This window comes from Marmota marmota, unplaced genomic scaffold (genome assembly GCF_001458135.2).
Source record: "Marmota marmota marmota unplaced genomic scaffold, marMar, whole genome shotgun sequence".
Taxonomy (NCBI): domain Eukaryota; kingdom Metazoa; phylum Chordata; class Mammalia; order Rodentia; family Sciuridae; genus Marmota; species Marmota marmota.
In genome coordinates this window covers 531,895-551,229 of record NW_025999930.1, presented here as the reverse complement: position 1 = coordinate 551,229, position 19,335 = coordinate 531,895, and the positions used below count along the sequence as shown (strand labels likewise).

Below are 19,335 nucleotides of genomic sequence, written 5' to 3'. Positions count from 1 at the left end.
GGTCCGCTCCTTGCTCCCCACTCCGGCCCTTCTCCATGGTCCCTCCTCTCCCACCAGTCCCCTGCCACCCACTTGGCCGCGTCCTCTTCCCTCACCCCTGTGTGATGGAGCAGTGGTCGTTGGCATCTCCTGAGCCCCCTCGTTCCCGCCTGCTCACTATCCAGGCACCCGCTGAGGTCCTGAGCTTCCTCCTGCTCCTGTCTTGGTTCTGCTGTAGTCCCCTGTCCCCCCAGCAGTGTACAGAACCGCAGGCTGTCACCACCCTGCTGAAACTTGTCCACGCTCTGTGCCTGCAACACGAGCCCTGGCCAGGTGGACGGGCCCTCCAGTCCCCAGCCCCCTGTCTTTCCTCACACCTGCCCTCTTCTCTACGCCCCGAGGCCTTGATGACGCAACTTCTGTCCCCACTCCTTAGGCCCCTTCAGGCCTCTGCCTGATTGCTGCTGTCTCCCATGGAGCCTGTTCTCAGGATCTCCAACAGGGGCTCCTCCAGCACAGCCTGGACCCAGGACAGTGCCCACACACAGGGGTGGGGTGGGGAAGGCATCCACGGTGTGGTGGCCGAGGAACCCACATGCTCTTTGGGCTCCCGCTTCCCCTGGAAGATTGTCAGGGCCTGTCCAGGCTCTGAGGCTGTCATTGGACCCCTCTGCCTGTGGATCTCCTCATGCCTCTGGCCGTGTGGTGGCAGCAGTGTCCAGTAGGGGGCAGGCCAGGATTGGATACCCTTGTGAAGGTCACAGTGGCCATCCGGGTGGATGCCTGGTCCTGGCCTTGCCACCTTTTCTGGGCCAGGAGTGTGGGGCAGATGGGGCTGGGCAGTGTAGGAGGTGGAAGAGGCCTGATTTTTACAGCCGCCTCCCTGTGGGGCTTTGTGCAAGGCCCTCCCAGCCATGGAGCCTCTTCTGGGTCCCTTCTGGGGTCACGGACTCTGTCCACCGTTTTGGTGGCTCCTTCCCTTGTCAGTGCTGACCCTGGTGGCCACTATTTTAGCTGGGTTGAGTCCGGCTGCCTGGAGCTTGGCAAGTCCTGTCAAGGTGATGGGGAAACCAGGTCCCAAGGCGGGTGAGGGAGAGGCTGCGAGTGCCTTCTGTGTGGCCGCACTGGGCAGCTCCCAGGCTCTGGTGAGGGATCCCAGACCAGGGCGAGGAGGTGGTGGTCCCAAAGCATTGTGTTATCACACCTTGTCCCAGGGCTATGGTGGGAGGTGGGAATGGGCTTCAGGCTGGGGCTCACTGAGTCCTGCTTGATGGAGCTCTCCCTGGACACTACTCCTGTGTGGCTCATCCTGTTGGGGCCTCCTGGCCCAGGCCACCCGGAGGCCGTGGGAGAACCTGCTCTTGTCCTCACCCTTTGGGCTGGAGCTGGGCAGTCAGAGGGGGATCCCCCCAGGCTGTGGGGATAACAGGAAGGGCAGTGGTATGCAGGGATGTGGCAGTCTCAGTGTCCCTTGTCACCATGGGCCCTGATCTCAATGATGGGAGCAGGGTACCTGGTGGTGGGGGTACAAGAGCTGGCACCATGTCTGCCTGTGACTGCGCTGGTGGCCCCAGAGAGGTGCTTGGTCTCTCCTGCCGGGGCCCTGTCCAGACCTGTCTGGTGCTGGCAGCTGTGACAGGGCCTCTGACCTGCCCTTCCCCTGCAGTGCTGAAGATGTGGTGTCCCGTGTGCCCGGCAGCCAGCTCACCCTGGGTTACATGGAGGAACATGGCTTCACTGAACCCATCCTTGTCCCTAAGAAAGATGGGCTGGGCCTGGCTGTCCCCGCCCCCACGTTCTATGTCAGTGACGTTGAGAACTATGTGGGTAAGTGCTGTCCCCTTCCCATCTCATGGGGGTCTGAAGTTGTGAGGCATTGGGGTCATCCACTGCCTGACCTCCCCAGCACCGTGGACACATCTTGGACAGAGGAGCCTGGCAGGCCCAGTTCCTTCCGCATGACCCTGGCTACAAAATGGGGCTGGTCGGGGGCCCCCTGATTCTCCCAGTCTTGAATCCCACTGTTGCTGGGTATCAGGTGGTGGGAACTTGGGTCCCTCCCTGCCCTGGCTGCCAGCTGGGTCCAGGCCTGCTTTCCCTACGCCATGACCTGCTTCCCCAGTGCCAGGGCCACCTACCTCTCCTGGATGCTGCTAGTTCCTGATGATGCGGGTGGCAGCTGCCTTGCGTGTCCATATATAGCTGCAGCTTGTGACACTCTGTCAGGGCATGTGCAGGTGGAGGAGGGTGTCTGTGTGGCAGACATGAGGCAGCACACCTGGGGTAATTCTGGCAGGATGGGCTCCTCGGTTGCTGGACTCAGGTGTTCATGGGAGGGGGGTCCTGGGAATGGCTGGTGGGGAAGGAGGAGAAATCCTGGAAACACAGCACCCAGCATGGGAAAGGGTGTGGGTGTGGGCGAGGCCCTGCAGCCCAGCAGCTCCTTCGCTCTGACCTTGACGTCTGTGAAGCCCACGGTCAGGGGTGTTGGGGGCTAAAGTGAGATCATCTGTGAAAGCCACCAGACACACGGAAGCACCCCCAGGAAGCTGCCACGTTCCATTTTGGCAGTGGACAGGGGCCACATGTGCACACTGGGGCTTCCCAGGACGGGCCCTCAGATTCACGAAGGGAGAAGAACATGCCCCGAGGGAGCCGCAGGGGAGTCTCAGAGAGGGGTCAGGGAGGCCTCCTCCCTGGCTGCCAGTTGGCGGTTTTGGGGTCTGTGGAAGAGGCTTATTCTGTGCAGTCCTCCTCAAGAGGGAGGGCAGACAGCGGGCCACTGGGTCACTGTGTACGCAGCCATGCATAGACAGGGACATTGGCAGTTCACAGTCGCCTTGCTCCACCATGCTGGAGAGTGGCCTCGTCTTGGCCGTCTCTGGGCGTATTTGTCCTACCAGGCACAGGAGGCCAGTCTGCCTGTCAGGGCTGCCTTCCTCTTTTTAACACCAGGCCTGGCTGTCCTGCTAGGCATGGAGCGCAGTGGGAGCGCCAGTATCCAGTGCGCACTGCCCAGCACCAGGCCCTGTCCAGGCTCCTCCCATGTAGGAGCAGGTTTCATCCTGCTGGCAGCCCTGAGAAGTGTGGACCCACAAGGGCCCTGGCCCCTCCATGGGTGTCCCTGCGGGGGCAGGAAGAAGTGGTCCTTAGTGGTATTTATTGCTTCCTACAGTCTTTCTTTTCCCCTTAATTAAAAAAAAAAATTGTGGAATTTTTTAAAAACACATCCAAAGTGACAGCGAGCCCTGTGCACCTGGCACTGGCCACGAGCCCCCAGATTTCTGTTCGTTTTCTGCCAACCCCACTCTTCTCATCACTGGAGGGTTTTAAAGCAAATCTCCACATACATCTTTTTGCCCATAAAAACTTCAGTGCGTGGCTGTAACAGGTTTTTAAAAATGTGTAATCACAATTTCATCCTCACACTCCGTAGTGCTAATGATAATTCCTCAATAGTATTGAAGACCCAGGTTAGTTCTCCCCAGTTCCCTCCAAAGAGCCTCCTTCCATTTGGCTGTTGGCATCCGAATTCAAACAACATCCACACGGTGCCTTGCATTTTTGTGCCCTCGAAGTCTCTTCTCCTCTCCGATGGCTCCTACCCGCTCCCATTGTTTTGGTTTATTGGAGAAAGGGATTGTGGGTCGACAGAACTTCTCACATCTGGGAATTGGTGGTCAGTGTCCCTGTGGCGTGGCTCACTGGGTCTCTCTGTCCCTGGTGCTTCCTGTAAACTCAGGCTCAGGGTCCTGTGGAGATGGAGCTCAGGCTGGGCACATCTCCTTCTGGATGGGTGTGCCGCCATCTGTGAGGACACCTGTAACCTGCCGAACACCTCTGGTGATGCTACCCTGGAGGTCCCCCCAGTGGCCTTCAGCTCACTTCCAACTATCCGCTGTGCCCTGGCAAGGGGCCAGCTTGCTAGTTCCTTCTGTTCTCCTCCCTCTCTTGATCATGGATCTTCCATAAAGAACTTTTCCTCTTCAGTTATCTGGTAATCCTGGAGAAGACATGGCACACACCTACACTTTAGAAATTAGAAAGTCAGGAATCCTGCACTCTGGGAACACTGCTATGGTTTATATCAATGTCCCCCAAAGGCTCATGTATTAAAGACTTGGTCCCCAGCCTGTGGCACTGTTGGGAGATGGTGGAACCTTTAAAAGATAGAAACTCCATCACAACCTCAGAAAAGGCAGGATCAATGTTTTTCCCCTAATTTTTCAATTGATTGATTTTTAGAATAGTGAAGTACCTATATTAGTCAGCTGTCACTAGAACAAAATGCCTGAGCAATAACTTAAAAAGGAAAAAGGTTTATGTTTTAGTCAGCTTTTTGGCAGCTGTGACTAAATGACCTTGCCTGCACAACTGTAGAGGAGGAAGAGTTTATTTGAGGGCCCACACTTTCGGAGGTCTCAATCCATAGACAGCTGGCTCCATTCTTCAGGGCCCCAGGTGAGGCAGGAACAACATGGCAGAAGAGTGTGGCAGAGGGGAGTGGCTTTCATGGTGATCAGAAAGCAGAGAGAGAAACTCCACTGGCAGATGCAAATATATCCCCAAAGCCACCCCCCAATTCCCACCTCCTCCAGCCACACCCCACCACTTCAGTTACCACTCAGTTAATTCCTATCAGGTTAAGACTCTTACAACCCAATCGTTTTTCCTCTGAACCTTCTTGTGTGGTCTCTCACGTGAGCTTTTGGGGACACCACATCTAACCCTAACAGTTTATTTTGGTTTGGTCCCATAGCTTTGGACCTCTGATGAGTGTGCCAGGTCACGGTGGGTAGAACAAGCTGCTATGTCACGAGCCAGGAAAAGAGGAAGAAGGAAGGACCAGAGTCCCATAGTCCTCTTCAAGGGCATGACCTAAGGACCTCTCACAAGGCTCCTCCTTTTAGAGGTTCTGCCATCTCCCAGTGGCACCACAGGCTGAGGACCAAACCTCATGGGTCTTGGGGGACACTTATCCAAACCTTGGCATGGCCCTCCAACTGAAGGGTTTTGACTTCTTAGTCCTTAAAGTCCAGAACTAACGTGCCCCAAGTGGCGTTCAGGGTGTGCTTACACTGAAACGCACTGTCGGTCTGAGATGCAAGTTGACTCGGCATCTGCATGCTCACCAGGGGACCTGGCTGCCCTGCCTGAGGCCCAACGTTCACCACCTCACAGGGTCTCTGGGTCCTGTGACAGGGGGAAGGGAGCGCTGGGCACTTTGAATCCAGGGGAATGGCAGGCAGGAGTGTTCAGTACCCAGAGCCTCAGGGCCAGGCCCACCCACGCCACATGCGAGGCACCGAGGGTGTGTGTCCACCCTGAGTTCAAGGGAGGCCACATCACTTCCTTGGTGTTCTCATGTCCTCCTGCGGCTTCCCAGGGCCAGAGCGGAGCGTGGACGTGACAGACGTCACCAAGCAGAAGGACTGCAAGATGAAGCTGAAGGAGTTCGTGGACTATTACTACAGCACCAACCGCAAGCGGGTCCTCAACGTCACCAACCTCGAGTTCTCTGACACCAGGTGACCGGGCCACCCTGGAAGTGGGGGCTAGAGGGGCCTGCCTTGGGTTCCGACCCCTGCTGCGGGGCAAACATCACGGGAGTGTGACGTGCTGGCCGCGGCACATGCTGGTCCTTCCTGTTTCTCTTTTCAAGTATGGAAGTGTGAATAGTGTGGATAAGAGAGCAAGCAGAGGAGGCCCGTCCCCGGCCAGGGACCCTTGGTGAGGTGTGGAGTGGTCTCTTCCAGGATGAACACAGTGACACACTCCTGACACGCCAATGTACGACACCCTCACCAACACACTCATGACACACACACAACCACAGGCACGCTCACCACATGTCTACCCATATGTCACTGAGATGCTGAATCACTGTCACACTCACCCATTGACACACCCACTACGCATCCCCGGCACACTTACACCTTCAAATACATACGCAGACACTTGCAGTCACAGGAAGTCCCACTGCTCACCTACCCTGCATCCTGCCTCCCCAGGCCTGGCTCCCCTCGCTGCTTAGATGATGAGGTCCCACACAGGTGGCCCTGTGGACCTCGTCCCACGGTTCCAGAGTTCCAGGTAGTGGTTTTGGTTTTGTTGGCGACGCTGGGGCTGGAACCCAGGGCCTCCTTGCTGGGCAGGAGCTGCACGCAGTCCTCGGGCCACGCAGTCCCCAGCCCAGAGCCACTGAGCTGGTCGCATGCGGCCTCCGTCCTCTCCTTAGGACCCTGCTCGCCTCCAGGACTGTGTACTTGGCCGTGTTCAGAGCCTGCCCTGCCCACCCCCCACCCTCAGTTCCACTGCCCTCCAGCTGTCCCCTTGGGAAAGACCTGGAACACCCGTCACCATGGGCAGGAGTGGCTAGGAGGGATTTTATTCTTGTGTCATTCCCACCATGTCTGCTTCCAGAAAGCACCTGAGGTGACCCATGTGCATATAGGACGTGGGGAAAAATCAAAGAAAACCACACCAAGGAAGAATACAGGCCTGGACCCAGGGCCACAGAAGGAAGGGGACTGGACACTGGGTTTGGTTTGAGCCTCCTGACAGCAAAGGCACAAAGGGGTGGCCTTTGGTCACAGAGAGGGCAGCTGCCTGTATGAGACTCTTCCCAAGGCTGCACTCGGAGCGTGTGTTGCGTTGGTCCCTGGGACACACTGAGTCATTTCTCCAGCCTGCTCTTGGGGTCCTTCCCCAGAGACACCTGGTGACAGACAGAACTAGATGGTGCTTTGGCCTGGAGCTTCTTCTTGGGCCTCTCAGGGACGTGTTTTGCCACCTGTGTCCCCAGGCGCAGTCTGAGGCTCTTATCGAGCACTCGTGCACCTGAGTGTTCTCCTGGTGTGGGCCAGGGCTGCGGCAAGACTGGGAGGGCAGCAGTGTGCCATGTCTGGCTGGCCAGTCATCCTCCAGAGGTTGGCCAGGCCACCAAGATGAGGCCCAAGCCCACGGGCATCTGGGGCAGCCCTCAGGGCCTGTGGTGACCAGTGTGCACCACCCCTCCAGATGCCCATGGTGCAGTGGGTTGAGTGCCGTGGGCCAGCTGCCTGTCCTCTAAGCGCATGCCTCACACCACGGCAGCCTCGGGGGCCCACAGGAGCGCTGGGATCCTCTCCAGCTCAGAGGAAGGGCCGACTGATTACCCGAGGGGCCAAGCCAAAGAGAGGACTTCCGGGCTATGTCAGGACGTGGAGTCAGCAGGCACTTCCAGTGTGCCCTGTGCGAAAGGCCAGGCCAGATCCTGATGAGGAAGACCCAGGTTGCCAAAGAAAGACCCTTTCCTGCAGGCAGCACCTTTCACTGGGGGCAGGGAACCCTCTTACAGGCCAGGGACCCCCTCCTGAGTGCAGCAGTATGCTCAGGGCACGGACTGGGGACCTGAGAACTCTCATGGGGGGTGGTCGTGAGAAGGTTGCTGGAGATTTAAGGGTGAGGGTCTGTGGCTGAAACTGTTGAGGTCAGGGTGGCAGGACCAGGCTTGGGATTGTGGCAGTGTTTTGATTTAGGGTCTTTAAGATAGAGAACTTGCTGGGTGCGATGGTACACACCCGTAATCCCAGAAACTCAGGAGACTGAGGCAGGAGGATCGTGAGTTCAAAGCCAGCCTCCGCGAAAGTGAGACCCTAAGCAACGGGATGTGGCTCAGTGGTAAAATGCCCCTGGGCTCAATCCCTGGTAGGAAAAAAAAGAAAAGAAAAAGAAAAAAGAGAACTCCCTTCCACTGATTAGGAGAAACACAGATGAAAATAAAGATTTTATTTCTTCTCGGTCCTGGGGCTATAGCATCTGCTTAGAAGAGTCACACATGGAGGTCAGGGAGCACTGGAGGGGAGAGAGGGGGCAAGAGCCAGTGACCTTAGGGGTCCAGGTCTAATTCCAGCCGGCTTCCTGTGTGGAGTTGGAGTTGGTGGCTTCCAGCAGGCAGGCCTGGGCTCCACAGAGTCACACTGTCACCAAGAGGTGATCGTGGTAGCAGACGTGCATAGTCCAGACCAGTAGAGAGGCCACCAGGGCCAGTCAAGCATGTTGTATGCCACTCTCCCATGGGGAGGTGGTCACCAGGGCAGACATCTGGACCAACTACATTGAGGAAGTGGGAGGAGGCTGGGAATGGAGACTGTGAGGGGTGACTGAGTGCGACTTGTGGTGTGGGAAAGTCCAGCCTTTGTTTAAAGAGGATGTCATCAGAGTGCGCGTGGCTTCACACTGAGGTGGAGATGGGGATGTGGGGGGCTAGGAAGGAACTTCAGATGGAGCAAAGGGGACAGGAGAACCCTGTATGGCCCGAGGCAGTTAAAAAGCTCCAAGACCTGGTTCTCCAGGGTGGCCAAAATGTCACCCTCCAGTTGCTGCTGGCCTTGACATTTTGACGCAGTCTTATGCAGTTTATGCAAGACATTGACATTCAATGGAATCAAGGCTCTCTTCACCTTCCCCCACACCCCATGGGTATGAGTAAGCGGGATCTGACTGTGCCCTGGTGTGCAGGGAGGGTTGCCGGTGAGAAACCTGGACCCTCAGGCCCTTTTAGAAACATGGATGTGGGCTGACGTGGAGTAGTGGCCGGCTTTCCAGTTCCTCTGGGAAGGGGTTCTCCTCCTGGGGTGGTGGGTTCCCAGGCCTTCTCCTCCCTCTCTTCTGCATGTGGAGAACAGCATTCTTGGCCTGCGTGGCCACAGCCAGTGGGCTCAATTCACCCTCTGCCATCTTCAGTTTGCCTGTCCGTGAAATGGGAGCAATGCCACGTGGCCCATGGGCTGGTGAAACAGTGGGTGACGTGCTCCTTGCCTGCCCCAAGCTTAAAAAAAACGGAAGCACTGGTTCCCATCACCACTGACTCTCTTCTCCTGCCCCCAGAATGTCCAGCTTCGTGGAGCCGCCTGACATTGTGAAGAAACTGTCCTGGGTAGAAAACTATTGGCCTGATGACGCTCTGCTGGCCAAGCCCAAAGTGACCAAGTACTGCCTGATCTGTGTGAAGGACAGCTACACAGACTTCCACATCGACTCTGGGGGAGCCTCCGCCTGGTACCACGTGCTCAAGGTGAGCCCCGCCCCGCCCCACTCAGGGCACGCCTTGCCTGCATGCACCCTGGTCCATGCAGTTCCCCCAGAAGTTACCCCACAAGAGGGACCCTGGACTCTCGGGCCCTGGGACAGGAGGCTGTGGAGATATATCTGGGTAGAGGGGCAGGGGTGCACTGAGACTGGTGACATGCTTGTGTCTCCTCTTCCTATGGGACTGAGGCTCACTGACAGTTGGGTGAGACCACTGGGGGGTCCCATGTGCAGAGAAGGTAGAGGTGTTGGGGAGCCTTCCCGGAAGGGAATTAGCCACAGCCCGGACTCCCATGGCAGCCAGCCCAGCAGGAGCCTCTCACTAGAGGAAGCCAGAAGAAAAGCCAGATGCCAGTGACAGCAGAGTCCCTAAGCTTAGTTTTTCCAGATCACCCGGGGCTGGGGTTGGGGGTGATGGCCTTGAGCCAGTTGCCACAGTGTCCTCTGGCCCATCTTTGACCCAGTACACAAAGTCTCGGGTCTCACTGCTCTGTGCAGAGCCCTGCCTGGTGGCTGTCCTGCGGGTAGGAATGACGCGCCTGTCAGGGTGCTTTCCAAGTCAGGACTCGTCACAGCAGCACCAGGGCATCTTTGCTCTCCGGTCCCCCAGTGTCCCCAGCACTGGGTGGACACTGCTTCCCCATGTTCTGTCATCTCCAGCACCAGGGGGCTCTGTCCCTTTGTCTCCCATTGTACCCAGCACCGGGAGGGCTCTGCAACCCTGTGTTTCAGTGTCCCCAACACCAGGCAGGCTCTGCCCGTCCCACAGCATCCTCAGCCCTGGGTGGGAGCTGCCCCCTGCCCCTGGTATTGTGGGTCTGCCAACGGGCTCTCTTGACAGGGGGAGAAGATCTTCTATCTCATCAGGCCGGCCTCGGCCAACATCTCCCTGTATGAGCGCTGGCGGTCGGCCTCCAACCACAGCGAGATGTTCTTTGCCGACCAGGTGGACAAGTGCTACCGGTGCACCGTCAAGCAGGGCCAGACTCTCTTCATCCCCTCAGGTGAGCACGCTGGCTCCGGGAACACGGAGCTTGGGCTTGCCAGCCCTTCTCCTGGTCGCTGCTCTGTTCCCTGTGCTGTGTCCCAGCCACTGGCTGCCTGTTCCACCCAGTCCTTAGAGAGGAAGAGCAGCAGGCTCTGTGGTAGCCGGAGGAGGCCTGGGTGCCAATCCCGTTTGGTCAACACTGGGACTGCCTCTGGGCTGTGTGGCTCGACTCCCTGTGGCTGAGCCACCAGCCTGGGAGACCTGGCTCAGAAGGTGGCAGAAGCAGCCGCGCTTCAAAGACACCGAGACCAGTGCTGAGGAAGGAGGGCAGGTAGCTGCCGATTTGGATGTTTGTTAAGGGATGTGTTGACCGAGTGCAGGAGAAAGCAGGTCCCGAGCAGCTGAGTGTCCCCCAGATTCTTCTGTGAGAGTAAATTCCAGACCTTTTAGCTCCATGGTCTCACCCATAAGTAGTCCGCTATCTGAAAGACTTCATTCCCTTTAAGGTAACACAGTTATAATCCTGGTGTCCTGTCTTTAAAAGTGAACAATTAATCACAAGTTCACGGTATCATCAAATAGCCAGAGTGTTCAGATTTTCTAACGGTGATATTTCTTTTTCCATTTAAATTCAGGATCCAGATGTCCTCTGAGTTTGGCTGGTTTCCAAGCCTCTGAATCTTTGTACTCTCCAGGGCCCCTCTTTCCCTCCCCGTCTTCCTCACAGTCACAGTTATTTTAGGAAGAGCTGCGGATTTCCCGGGGTTTGGCCCTGGCTCCATCCCCAAGGATAACCTGGGGACAGATGCCAGCTCTCAGGGAGAGCAGAAGCCAAGTTCAGGTTTCTCCTGCCCCTGCATATGGAGGCCTGGGACCTAGCTCATGCTCTGTGTGGTGCAAGGCTCAATCCAGCCGCCTGGGCTGGCTCAGTCACGTTCTGTCCCCAGTCCCCTCAGAGGGGGTAAGCAGCCAGGATGGGCTGATAGGACCTGGGCAGGGGAGGCCAGCACCGGTCTGCAGCCTGGACAGGCAGCTGCTGAGTGCACAGAGCAAGGTGGAGCCCCGTCTGTCTCTCGCAGGCTGGATTTACGCCACGCTCACCCCTGTGGACTGCCTGGCCTTCGCGGGACACTTTCTCCACAGCCTGAGTGTGGAGATGCAGATGAGGTAGTGCCAGCAGTGCCATCTGCCCTTGGCGGGGTTCCCCCGGCTGGGTTGGTGTGACGGACATCTTGGCCCGAGCCGGCTGGGCCCAACCTGTGGATGGTTCTGGGCACCACTGTTGGCCTTGCTGGGCTGGCGGGAGGGCACACGAGCTCCATGGTCTCACAGTCCCTGAGGGGCTGGGGGTGGGCAGGCTAGTGATGGTTTGAGGTCATTAAAAGCTGCTGCCACCTCTCCCGGGCTTTGGCTGAGGTCCCAGGAACTGCAGCCCACTGCATCCTCCTGATGTGGTCGGTCCTCCCAGTGTGTTCCTCTGGGTCATTGTGGCTGTGGCGTGGCTTGGGTAGCGTGGCCGTGGCCTGTATTCGCCCTCTAGTGTGGTAACTTGTTATTCCTTGCACTAAATGTTTTTTTTTGCTGTGGCTTCCAGGGCATATGAGGTGGAAAGGAGGTTGAAATTGGGCAGCCTGACTCAGTTTCCCAACTTTGAAACTGCCTGCTGGTACATGGGGAAGCACCTGCTGGAGGCTTTCAAAGGTACCGGCTGTCCCAGGGCAGGCACTGAGCCGTGCCTCTGGCTGTGGGGTGGACAGACCTGGGATGGGGCTCTCTGTCCGGGTCTGGGTACTGCTTTCGTGTAGCTTGATCACAGCCCCTTGGAAATAAGAAGGCGCTTGGGGCTGCTTGGTGCAGGACCGTGGGGACAACCCATGGCCTATCTCCTGGCACTCCCACAGTCCTTTGCTGGGGCAGGGCTGGGATACTGGGTGGAGAGGGCAAGCCAGCTGGCCTGTTTCAGGAGCCTGGTGGGCGAGCCGCGGGTAAGGTAGCAGGAGGCTGTGGAGGGCCGACCCTTCCCCTTGCAGGAAAGGCCACCAGGTGGGTGGGCACCCCAGGTTCCAAGAGGAACCGTTGGCAGTTGGGCAGGTGGCTGTGGGCGGAGGCCTCTGGAAGGCAGGGCCCTGGGCGCCCTCCAGCCTGCTGCTGGGCTGGGTGCCCACCCAAGCTAATGAGCTGTCTCCTCTCCAGGTTCTCACAAGTCTGGAGAACAGCTGCCCCCTCATTTAGTCCAAGGAGCTAAAATTCTCAATGGTGCTTTCAGGTCATGGACAAAGAAGCAGGTAGGTAGCAGGCCACTTGTGTTCTTGGACAGGGGAGTGGGTGACAGGCAGGGGCAACACCCAGGTATGTCCTACTCAGTGGGTGACAGGTGGGTGGCCCAATCTGGCCCAGGGAGTACTTTTACATCACTCACAGACAGCTGTCTCCTGCCCACTGATGGAACCATCTGGGACTCCTGAGGGGGTAAGACATAGGTAGATTGAGAGTGCCCCCCCATCTGGGGCTATGGTGGGGACAGCACCATGAACCTGGAGAGGACAGGAGGACCTGGGAGCAGCTGGCCCAATGACCAGGCATCTGGATCTGGACAGGGAGTGCTAGGGACACTGTTGGACCCTCCTACTTAGGAGCCACACTACCTGGTGCAGGCACCTAACCAACTTGCAGTGGCCTGGGCTCTGCACCAGCTGTGCCTTCCCCATGACCCCATGGTGCTGGCCCCCTGGAGCAGCGGACACTGTTTCTCAAACAGGGCCCAGAGGACCCCGCTTCCTGTTTGCATTCTCATTGCCTGGGTTGTGGCTACAGAGAAGGGGGCGGGTCTGGCTCAGCCTTGGGCCCCCTTGGAACCTTGTCTCCTCCTGGGGCTGTCATTGTGCAGAGCTACCTGGCCATCTGCAGCCTGAGGGAGGAGGGCTGCCCCCCAGGGCTGGGGTCGCCAGCAAGTCCACAGGGACTTTCACAAGGTGGAGTCCACGCAGGGAGCCCAGTGCAGCTGACTTGCTCATGGGTGAGGCAAGTGGGGAGAGCGCAGCTGGTGTCCTCCCGGGGCCGTCCTGGGGCCACCATCTCTTTTGGGCCTTATGACTGGGGTAGTCCGGGGGCCCCTGCACCTCACTCCAGCTGCCTGGCCAGGCAGAAGGCTCAGGTCCACAGCTGCCCCACCAGCTGCTCACAGGAGCCTCAGGTGGGGTCCTAGCCCTGTGCAGCGCCTCTGGAGTGGGGCGCACAGGCAGGTTCCAGGACCCAGTGCTCCATGGCAGCCTCTCACCCCAGGACAGTTGGGTGGTCCTGGTCCTGTCTGGGTGGGAAGGAAGGGAGTAGATCGGAGGGACGGGGCAGGGGGCGAGGAGCCGCAGACGGCAGAGCTGGCGCTGACCCCGGGTCCCACAGGCCCTGGCGGAGCACGAGGATGAGCTCCCTGAGCACGTCAGGCCCTCCCAGCTCATCAAGGACCTGGCCAGAGAGATCCGGCTCAGTGAGGTGAGGACGTGCCTGGGGCTCTGCGCTGGCCCCTGGGATGAGGGTGGGCTGACCTCTCCTCCGGGTCTGTGAGCCAGCTAGACCGGAGCTGCCCCTCCAGGTGGCTCCCCTGCCTGAGGGTCCACTCCCAGGCCTGGAGCTGGGCTGGGCTCTGGTGGTGGCACCCAGGGAGTGAGAGGTGGATGGGGCCTCGCAGCTCCCACATGGCGGGGCGTCCAGCAGGGGAACCCCCTGCGTCCAGCCTCTTGGTGCCCGCCCCTGTGAGCCTGGCAGAGCCTGGCAGAGCCTGGCAGCCTCCCTGCTCAGGGAGGACTGAGGAGCCCGAGTGGGTGAGGATCTGGTGCCGATGGCGATGAAGGATGTGGCGGGGGCTGAGTGTCTTGATGGCCCAGGACAGTGGAGCTCATCACAGGGTGGTGTGGGGTGGGCGGCTGTCACGTGTTGGCGTGGAGTGTTATGAGCAGATCATAGGGTGGTGTGGGATGGGTGGGCCTCTCTCTGCCTCTCCTGAGTCCTGTGGGGACCCTCCTGGCCATGGTCTAGGGACCTGCGCGACCCTGTCCTTTTTCCCATCCCAGAATGCCTCCAAAACCGTCCGACCGGAAGTGAATGTTGTCGCCTCCTCTGATGAGGTCTGTGACGGGGACAAGGAGAAGGAGGAGCCCCCATCTCCCATCGAGGCCACCCCACCTCGGTCCCTCTTGGAGAAAGTGTCCAAAAAAAAGACTCCCAAGACTGTGAAGATGCCCAAGCCATCCAAAATCCCCAAGCCCCGAGCCCCCAAGCCCCCGAAGCCCCCCAAAACTCTGAAGCTCAAGGATGGAAGCAAGAAGAAAGGGAAGAAGTGCCGGGAGTCATCCTCGCCCACCATCCCCAACCTGGACCTGCTCGAGGCCCACACCAAGGAGGCGCTGACCAAGATGGAGCCGCCCAAGAAGGGCAAGGTGGGCCTGCTGGGTGCCGGGACGGCTGGGGCCGCGGTGTCCTTGCCCTCCAGGGGCTGGTGCCTGTGCAGGGAGGGGGCAGCCATGAGGTGGTGTCCCAGAGCGTGCCAGGGTCGTGCTGTGGCAGTCTTGCTGCTGACACTCGGACTGTGTGTCAGGCCCAGACGGTGCCCCGGCCAGCAGTGGCACAGAGGGAGGTGGCACTGTTGGTGTCGGGCAGGGGCTGCGCTCAGGAGGGCCAAGCAGCACAGGGAGAGGGGTGGTCTTCCGGGAGGGTGGCCCAGCTGGGAATCGAGGAGCTGTTCCTGGGGCTGAGACCTGAGGGTGGAGGAAGCGTCCATGCAGAAGCAGCGTGGACAGCACTGGAGCCCGGAGAGGGACAGACCCAGCTGGGGCACCCACTCTGACTCCAGGGTCTTAGGTCTGGGCTTCAGGAACCTGCGCCCTGAGACCAGGCACCACCGAGGGTGCATGACCTCCAGGGGGAGGCTGTCACCGGCTTCTTGGGGGCCCTCCTCCAGGGTCACAGTGGGACACACTGGTAGTTTCTTTCTCAGGATAAGCGTGGATGAACGGATGGATGGAGGGATGGAGGGATGGAGGGATGGAGGGATGGAGGGATGGATGAAGGAGGGTTGAATGGATGATGGAGGGATGAACAGATGGATGATGGACAGATAGGTGGAGGAGAGGCTGGCCGAGCCACATGCGGGCAGCAGGAGGCGGGGCCTTGTGGAGCCAGGAGGCCAGGGCTTGGGGGCCAGGCTTCAATGGTGTAAAGCAAGGGAACCCTGCTCATCCTCCACGTCTGCCTCTGAGTCATGAGTGCCCTGCTTTCTAGGCTCCAAAGAGTGTCCTGAGTGTTCCCAACAAGGACGTGGTCCACACACAGAACGACGTGGAGCGGCTAGAGATCCGCGAGCAGACCAAGAGCAAGTCGGAGGCCAAGTGGAAGTACAAGGTGCGGTTGTGTGTGTGTGAGTGAGTGTGAGCTGAGGTCGGTCCATGACTCCCTGCACGCGTGAGGGTGGTGAGGTACCGGACAGGCGGTGCCCTGAGGCACCTCTGCAGGTCTGGAGGGCGCACAACCCCCCCTGAGAGTCACCTGCTGTGGGGCAGCGTGGACGCAGAGCCCACGTGCCACGCTGGGTGGGTGGAGCTTCACTGTCTTCGCCATCAGTGCCCTGGTGTGTGTCGCTGCTCCCTGGGAGCCAGGAGGGCCCTGCAGGCTCGGGGCGGAGCAGCCGTCGGAGCCGTGAGTGACTTTCCAGGCCTGTGCCTCTGCCCCCGCCCCGGGGCTCAGCAACGGCCCTGCTCTTGCTTTCAGAACAGCAAACCCGACTCCCTACTGAAGATGGAGGAGGAGCAGAAGCTGGAGAAGTCGCCCCTGGCTGGGAACAAGGACAAGTTTTCCTTTTCTTTCTCCAACAAGAAACTCCTGGGGTATGTGAGGGGGCTCAGGTCGGGGGCTGACCCCACAGGCCGCACCACACACACCGCACATGCCACACAGGGACCGCGTCACGCACGTGCAGATGCTGTGCAGACATCCTGTGCCTCACACACCCTACACAGGCACACGCAGCACACTTCTGCACACCGCAGCACGTCCGTCACACCTGGGGAAACCCAGTGGACACTCCCTGGCCAGCACGTGCACACAGCTCCCCGCACGGACAGACCCCACTCTCTACCAACACGTGTACACTGCATCATAACCCCACCCACACCCACGTACACATACACGCCACACGTGCATTTCACACCACACGCACACACGCACACACACACACACTCACAGCCTTTGACCGATGCACCCTCAGCTGGGCTCTTCTGCCTCCAGGCTGCTGACCTTACGCACTGCAGCTCTGTGCATAGCGCGCCTTGGTCAGGGCCAGGGCCAGGCCTTGGTCAGGGCCAGGCCTCAGGAAAGCTGAGCCTCTGCTTCCAGCAAGCTGGGCCCGTGGGGCAGCTGGGAGGAGGGATCCTGCAGCGGGCAGGGAGGGAGCCCCAGTTGACTGCCTGGCTGTCATGAAGGCACTGAGGTGGTGAGCAGGGGAGCCCAGTGGCCAGTGGGATAGGGCAGTGTGAACCCGGCAGTCTCCTAAGTGCACCTGAAATCGTGACTGTGAGGGGCACCACGGGGAAGGGTTTGCGGGCCCCTAGGTGTGGAGGCCTGTCCTCCGTGGGAGCCAGGAGGGCTTTCCAGAGAAGGCGGAGGGCACCAGCCTCGGAGCTCAGATGGGAGCCAGGGGTGCTGTGGTGTGAATCAGGCTGTAGACTTCCAAGCTCCGGCTGCAGGGTCTGCCTGTCCTGGGCACAGACATGTCCCCGAGGTGTCCCCATTGCCTGCTGAATCAGACAGGTCCTGGTGGGAGTGGTGGCCACTTTTCTGCAGTGGCCACTGAGTGACATGGTTGGATCTCAGGTTCCTCACCCAGGAGATGGGAGGAGGCCCCCTGGGGTGGTGAAGAAACAGGCAGGTGCCAGGGCTGAGCCTGGTGAGAGGCAGCGTCCTTTCCTGGGTGAGCCCACAGTTGCTCAGCAGGTGGTAGCTTGCATGGTCTGGTCTTGGTGCCCTGACCCGATGGCCCCGGGCTTGCCCCTTATGTGCACTGCCTGCAGGTCTCGGGAGGCTTTTCAGTGGGATTGGTTCCTTGATTGCACCTAGAGTTTAGAGATGGGATGAGAAAGGTGGGCGTGACTCTGGCTACGCGTGCCCCTGTGCACATGCGCGTGTTGGATGCGCAGCTCTAAGGCCGCAGTCTGGATGCTGCCCTTCTCCGAGAGCACTGGAAGCAGCGGCTGCCCCACGCACTGTCCGCGCACCAGCCTCCCCTTCACTTAGAACTCAGCTGCGCCTGTTTGAAGTTCCAGGCATTTTTGCTTCTCCCTGCTGTCCCCGCCATTGATCGAGTCCTCAGGCCCCGGGGCCCAGGCTGATGCTGCGAGGGCTGAGCACGTGGGTGCGTCTTGCCTGGAACAGCCTTCCTGACCCCAGCAGAGATGAGTTACGTATTTCTTAGGCCAGGGAGCGTACACTGTGGCCCTGAAGGTATCTTTCCAAAACAGCTTGCAGAAAAAGACAGGAGGGTTGGCTAGTTCCCCATCTAGGACCGGATTCAGTGTGTGTCAGGATTGTCTAGCAGGCTGGCAGAGGGCCTGTGTGTGTGTTTGGGGGCCCTGTTCTCAGAAGGACTTTCTCTGTACCACATGAGCTGCATATCAGGACCACACGCCAGGCTACAGGGCATTGAGGAGGTGGCCGTGGGCTTGGGGAGTATCTCCTCTCTATGGACAGGTGACCTCCTACAATGCAGTCTTGTCTTCTGCCACCAACTGCTTCCAAGGGATGCTGGGACCAGGGTTTCAGGGGAGATCCTCATAGCCTGCTGACCTGCGTCCTTCTGCCCCCTAGCTCCAAGGCCCTCAGGCCCCCGACGAGCCCTGGTGTATTTGGGGCCCTGCAGAACTTCAAGGAGGACAAGGCCAAGCCCGTGCGGGATGAGTATGAGTACGTGTCAGATGACGGGGAGCTTAAGATCGATGAGTTTCCCATCAGGAGGAAGAAGAACGCCCCGAAAAGGGACTTGTCCTGTGAGTGCAGCGTGAGCGTGGGCGGGGGCTCGGGCAGCCCATCCTGGCCGGGCGAGAGGTCAGTACCTGGCCAGCTCCATGCAGGAGGACTCACATCTGCTCTGCTTTCAGTCTTGTTGGACAAGAAGGAGGTTCTTCCCACGCCTGTCACGAAGCCAAAGCTGGAGTCGGCAGTGTACAAGGTGAGCCCCCTTCTGGGGCCAGCTCGGGGGCTCAGTGGGATGGTCCTTGTGTCTCTGCTTGAGGCGACCAGGGGCCTCCGCCCTCTCCCTGCCCTTTCCTCAGCGTTCTTACAGAGAGGCTGTGGGTTGGGCTCAGATGTGGGGTTGGCACAGGAGGCACAAGTGCCTGCCTGAGCCCTTGGCCACCTGAAGAGCCACCCCCCTCGCCCCAGTCAGAGCCACCACTGGGGAGATAGGTGCAATAAGATGCCCCCGGGGTGGAAGTCTGCGGGAGGGGACTGTGGTCAGGAGGGGGTTTGTACTCAGATGACCTCCAAGACCACCATGCAGAGGCCCTCTCTGAGGATCTGGGGTCTCTGCCCCAGGAGCCACTTGCCCGGGGGCTGATCTGGAGCTGAGGCTGCTGCCCAGGGCCTGGAGCTCTGGGGGACTGCAGGTACTCCCCCATGCCCTGCTCCTCCTGCCGTGGCAGCCTCACACTGGGCTCTCTCATGTGAGACCTTTGCTGTAGAAATGGTGTAGGTGGCGCTGGGGTCCTGGAGATAGCCCAGCACCCTTGCCAGCCCCGCGTGTCTGGCTGGCTCCTCCCTCAGCTCGGAGGCCTTGGGCAGACCCTGGCAATGTTCATTAGAAAGAGAGGGCTCTATAAGAACTTTCTTATGTTTCTCCCTGAAGGGAAAAAGTGATCCCCCACCCTCCTGCCACGCCCCTGCGCTGACCATCACCTTTGTCCCCATGTAGCACAGTGACGACTCCTCGGATGAGGGCTCTCTGCACATTGACACGGACACCAAGCCTGGACGCAACGCCAAAGTCAAGAAGGAGAGTGGCTCGGCAGCTGGCATCCTGGACCTGCTGCAGGCTAGTGAGGAGGTCGGGGCGCTCGAGTACAACCCCAACAGGTGGGCCCCCGGCCACGTCCTGCAGCATCCGGGCAGCGGCCACTCGCGGGCACACGGCCAGACCCTAGGCTCGGGCAGCGAGGCGTGCCACAGGGTAGAGACTCTGGGAACTGGGCTGTACCTAGTCTCAGGACAGCGCAGAGTCCCTCACAGTTGGGGAAACGGAGGCTCAGCGAGCTCAA

General features: G+C 59.3%; 1 protein-coding gene across 1 annotated transcript in view; it reads left to right on the top strand.

The window, feature by feature from the left end:
- Nucleotides 1-19,335, top strand: part of Phf2 (PHD finger protein 2) — a 42,588-nt gene that overhangs the window by 12,512 nt on the left and 10,741 nt on the right. Inside the window, exons 3-16 of the mRNA XM_015506284.2 lie at nt 1,646-1,806; nt 5,366-5,507; nt 8,851-9,037; nt 9,893-10,055; nt 11,119-11,206; nt 11,634-11,740; nt 12,233-12,324; nt 13,439-13,528; nt 14,107-14,472; nt 15,314-15,433; nt 15,800-15,915; nt 17,891-18,069; nt 18,181-18,251; nt 18,993-19,153. Coding sequence (XP_015361770.1) covers nt 1,698-1,806; nt 5,366-5,507; nt 8,851-9,037; nt 9,893-10,055; nt 11,119-11,206; nt 11,634-11,740; nt 12,233-12,324; nt 13,439-13,528; nt 14,107-14,472; nt 15,314-15,433; nt 15,800-15,915; nt 17,891-18,069; nt 18,181-18,251; nt 18,993-19,153 — 1,991 coding nt within the window. The 5' untranslated portion in view covers nt 1,646-1,697. The remainder of the gene's footprint in view (nt 1-1,645; nt 1,807-5,365; nt 5,508-8,850; nt 9,038-9,892; nt 10,056-11,118; nt 11,207-11,633; nt 11,741-12,232; nt 12,325-13,438; nt 13,529-14,106; nt 14,473-15,313; nt 15,434-15,799; nt 15,916-17,890; nt 18,070-18,180; nt 18,252-18,992; nt 19,154-19,335) is intronic.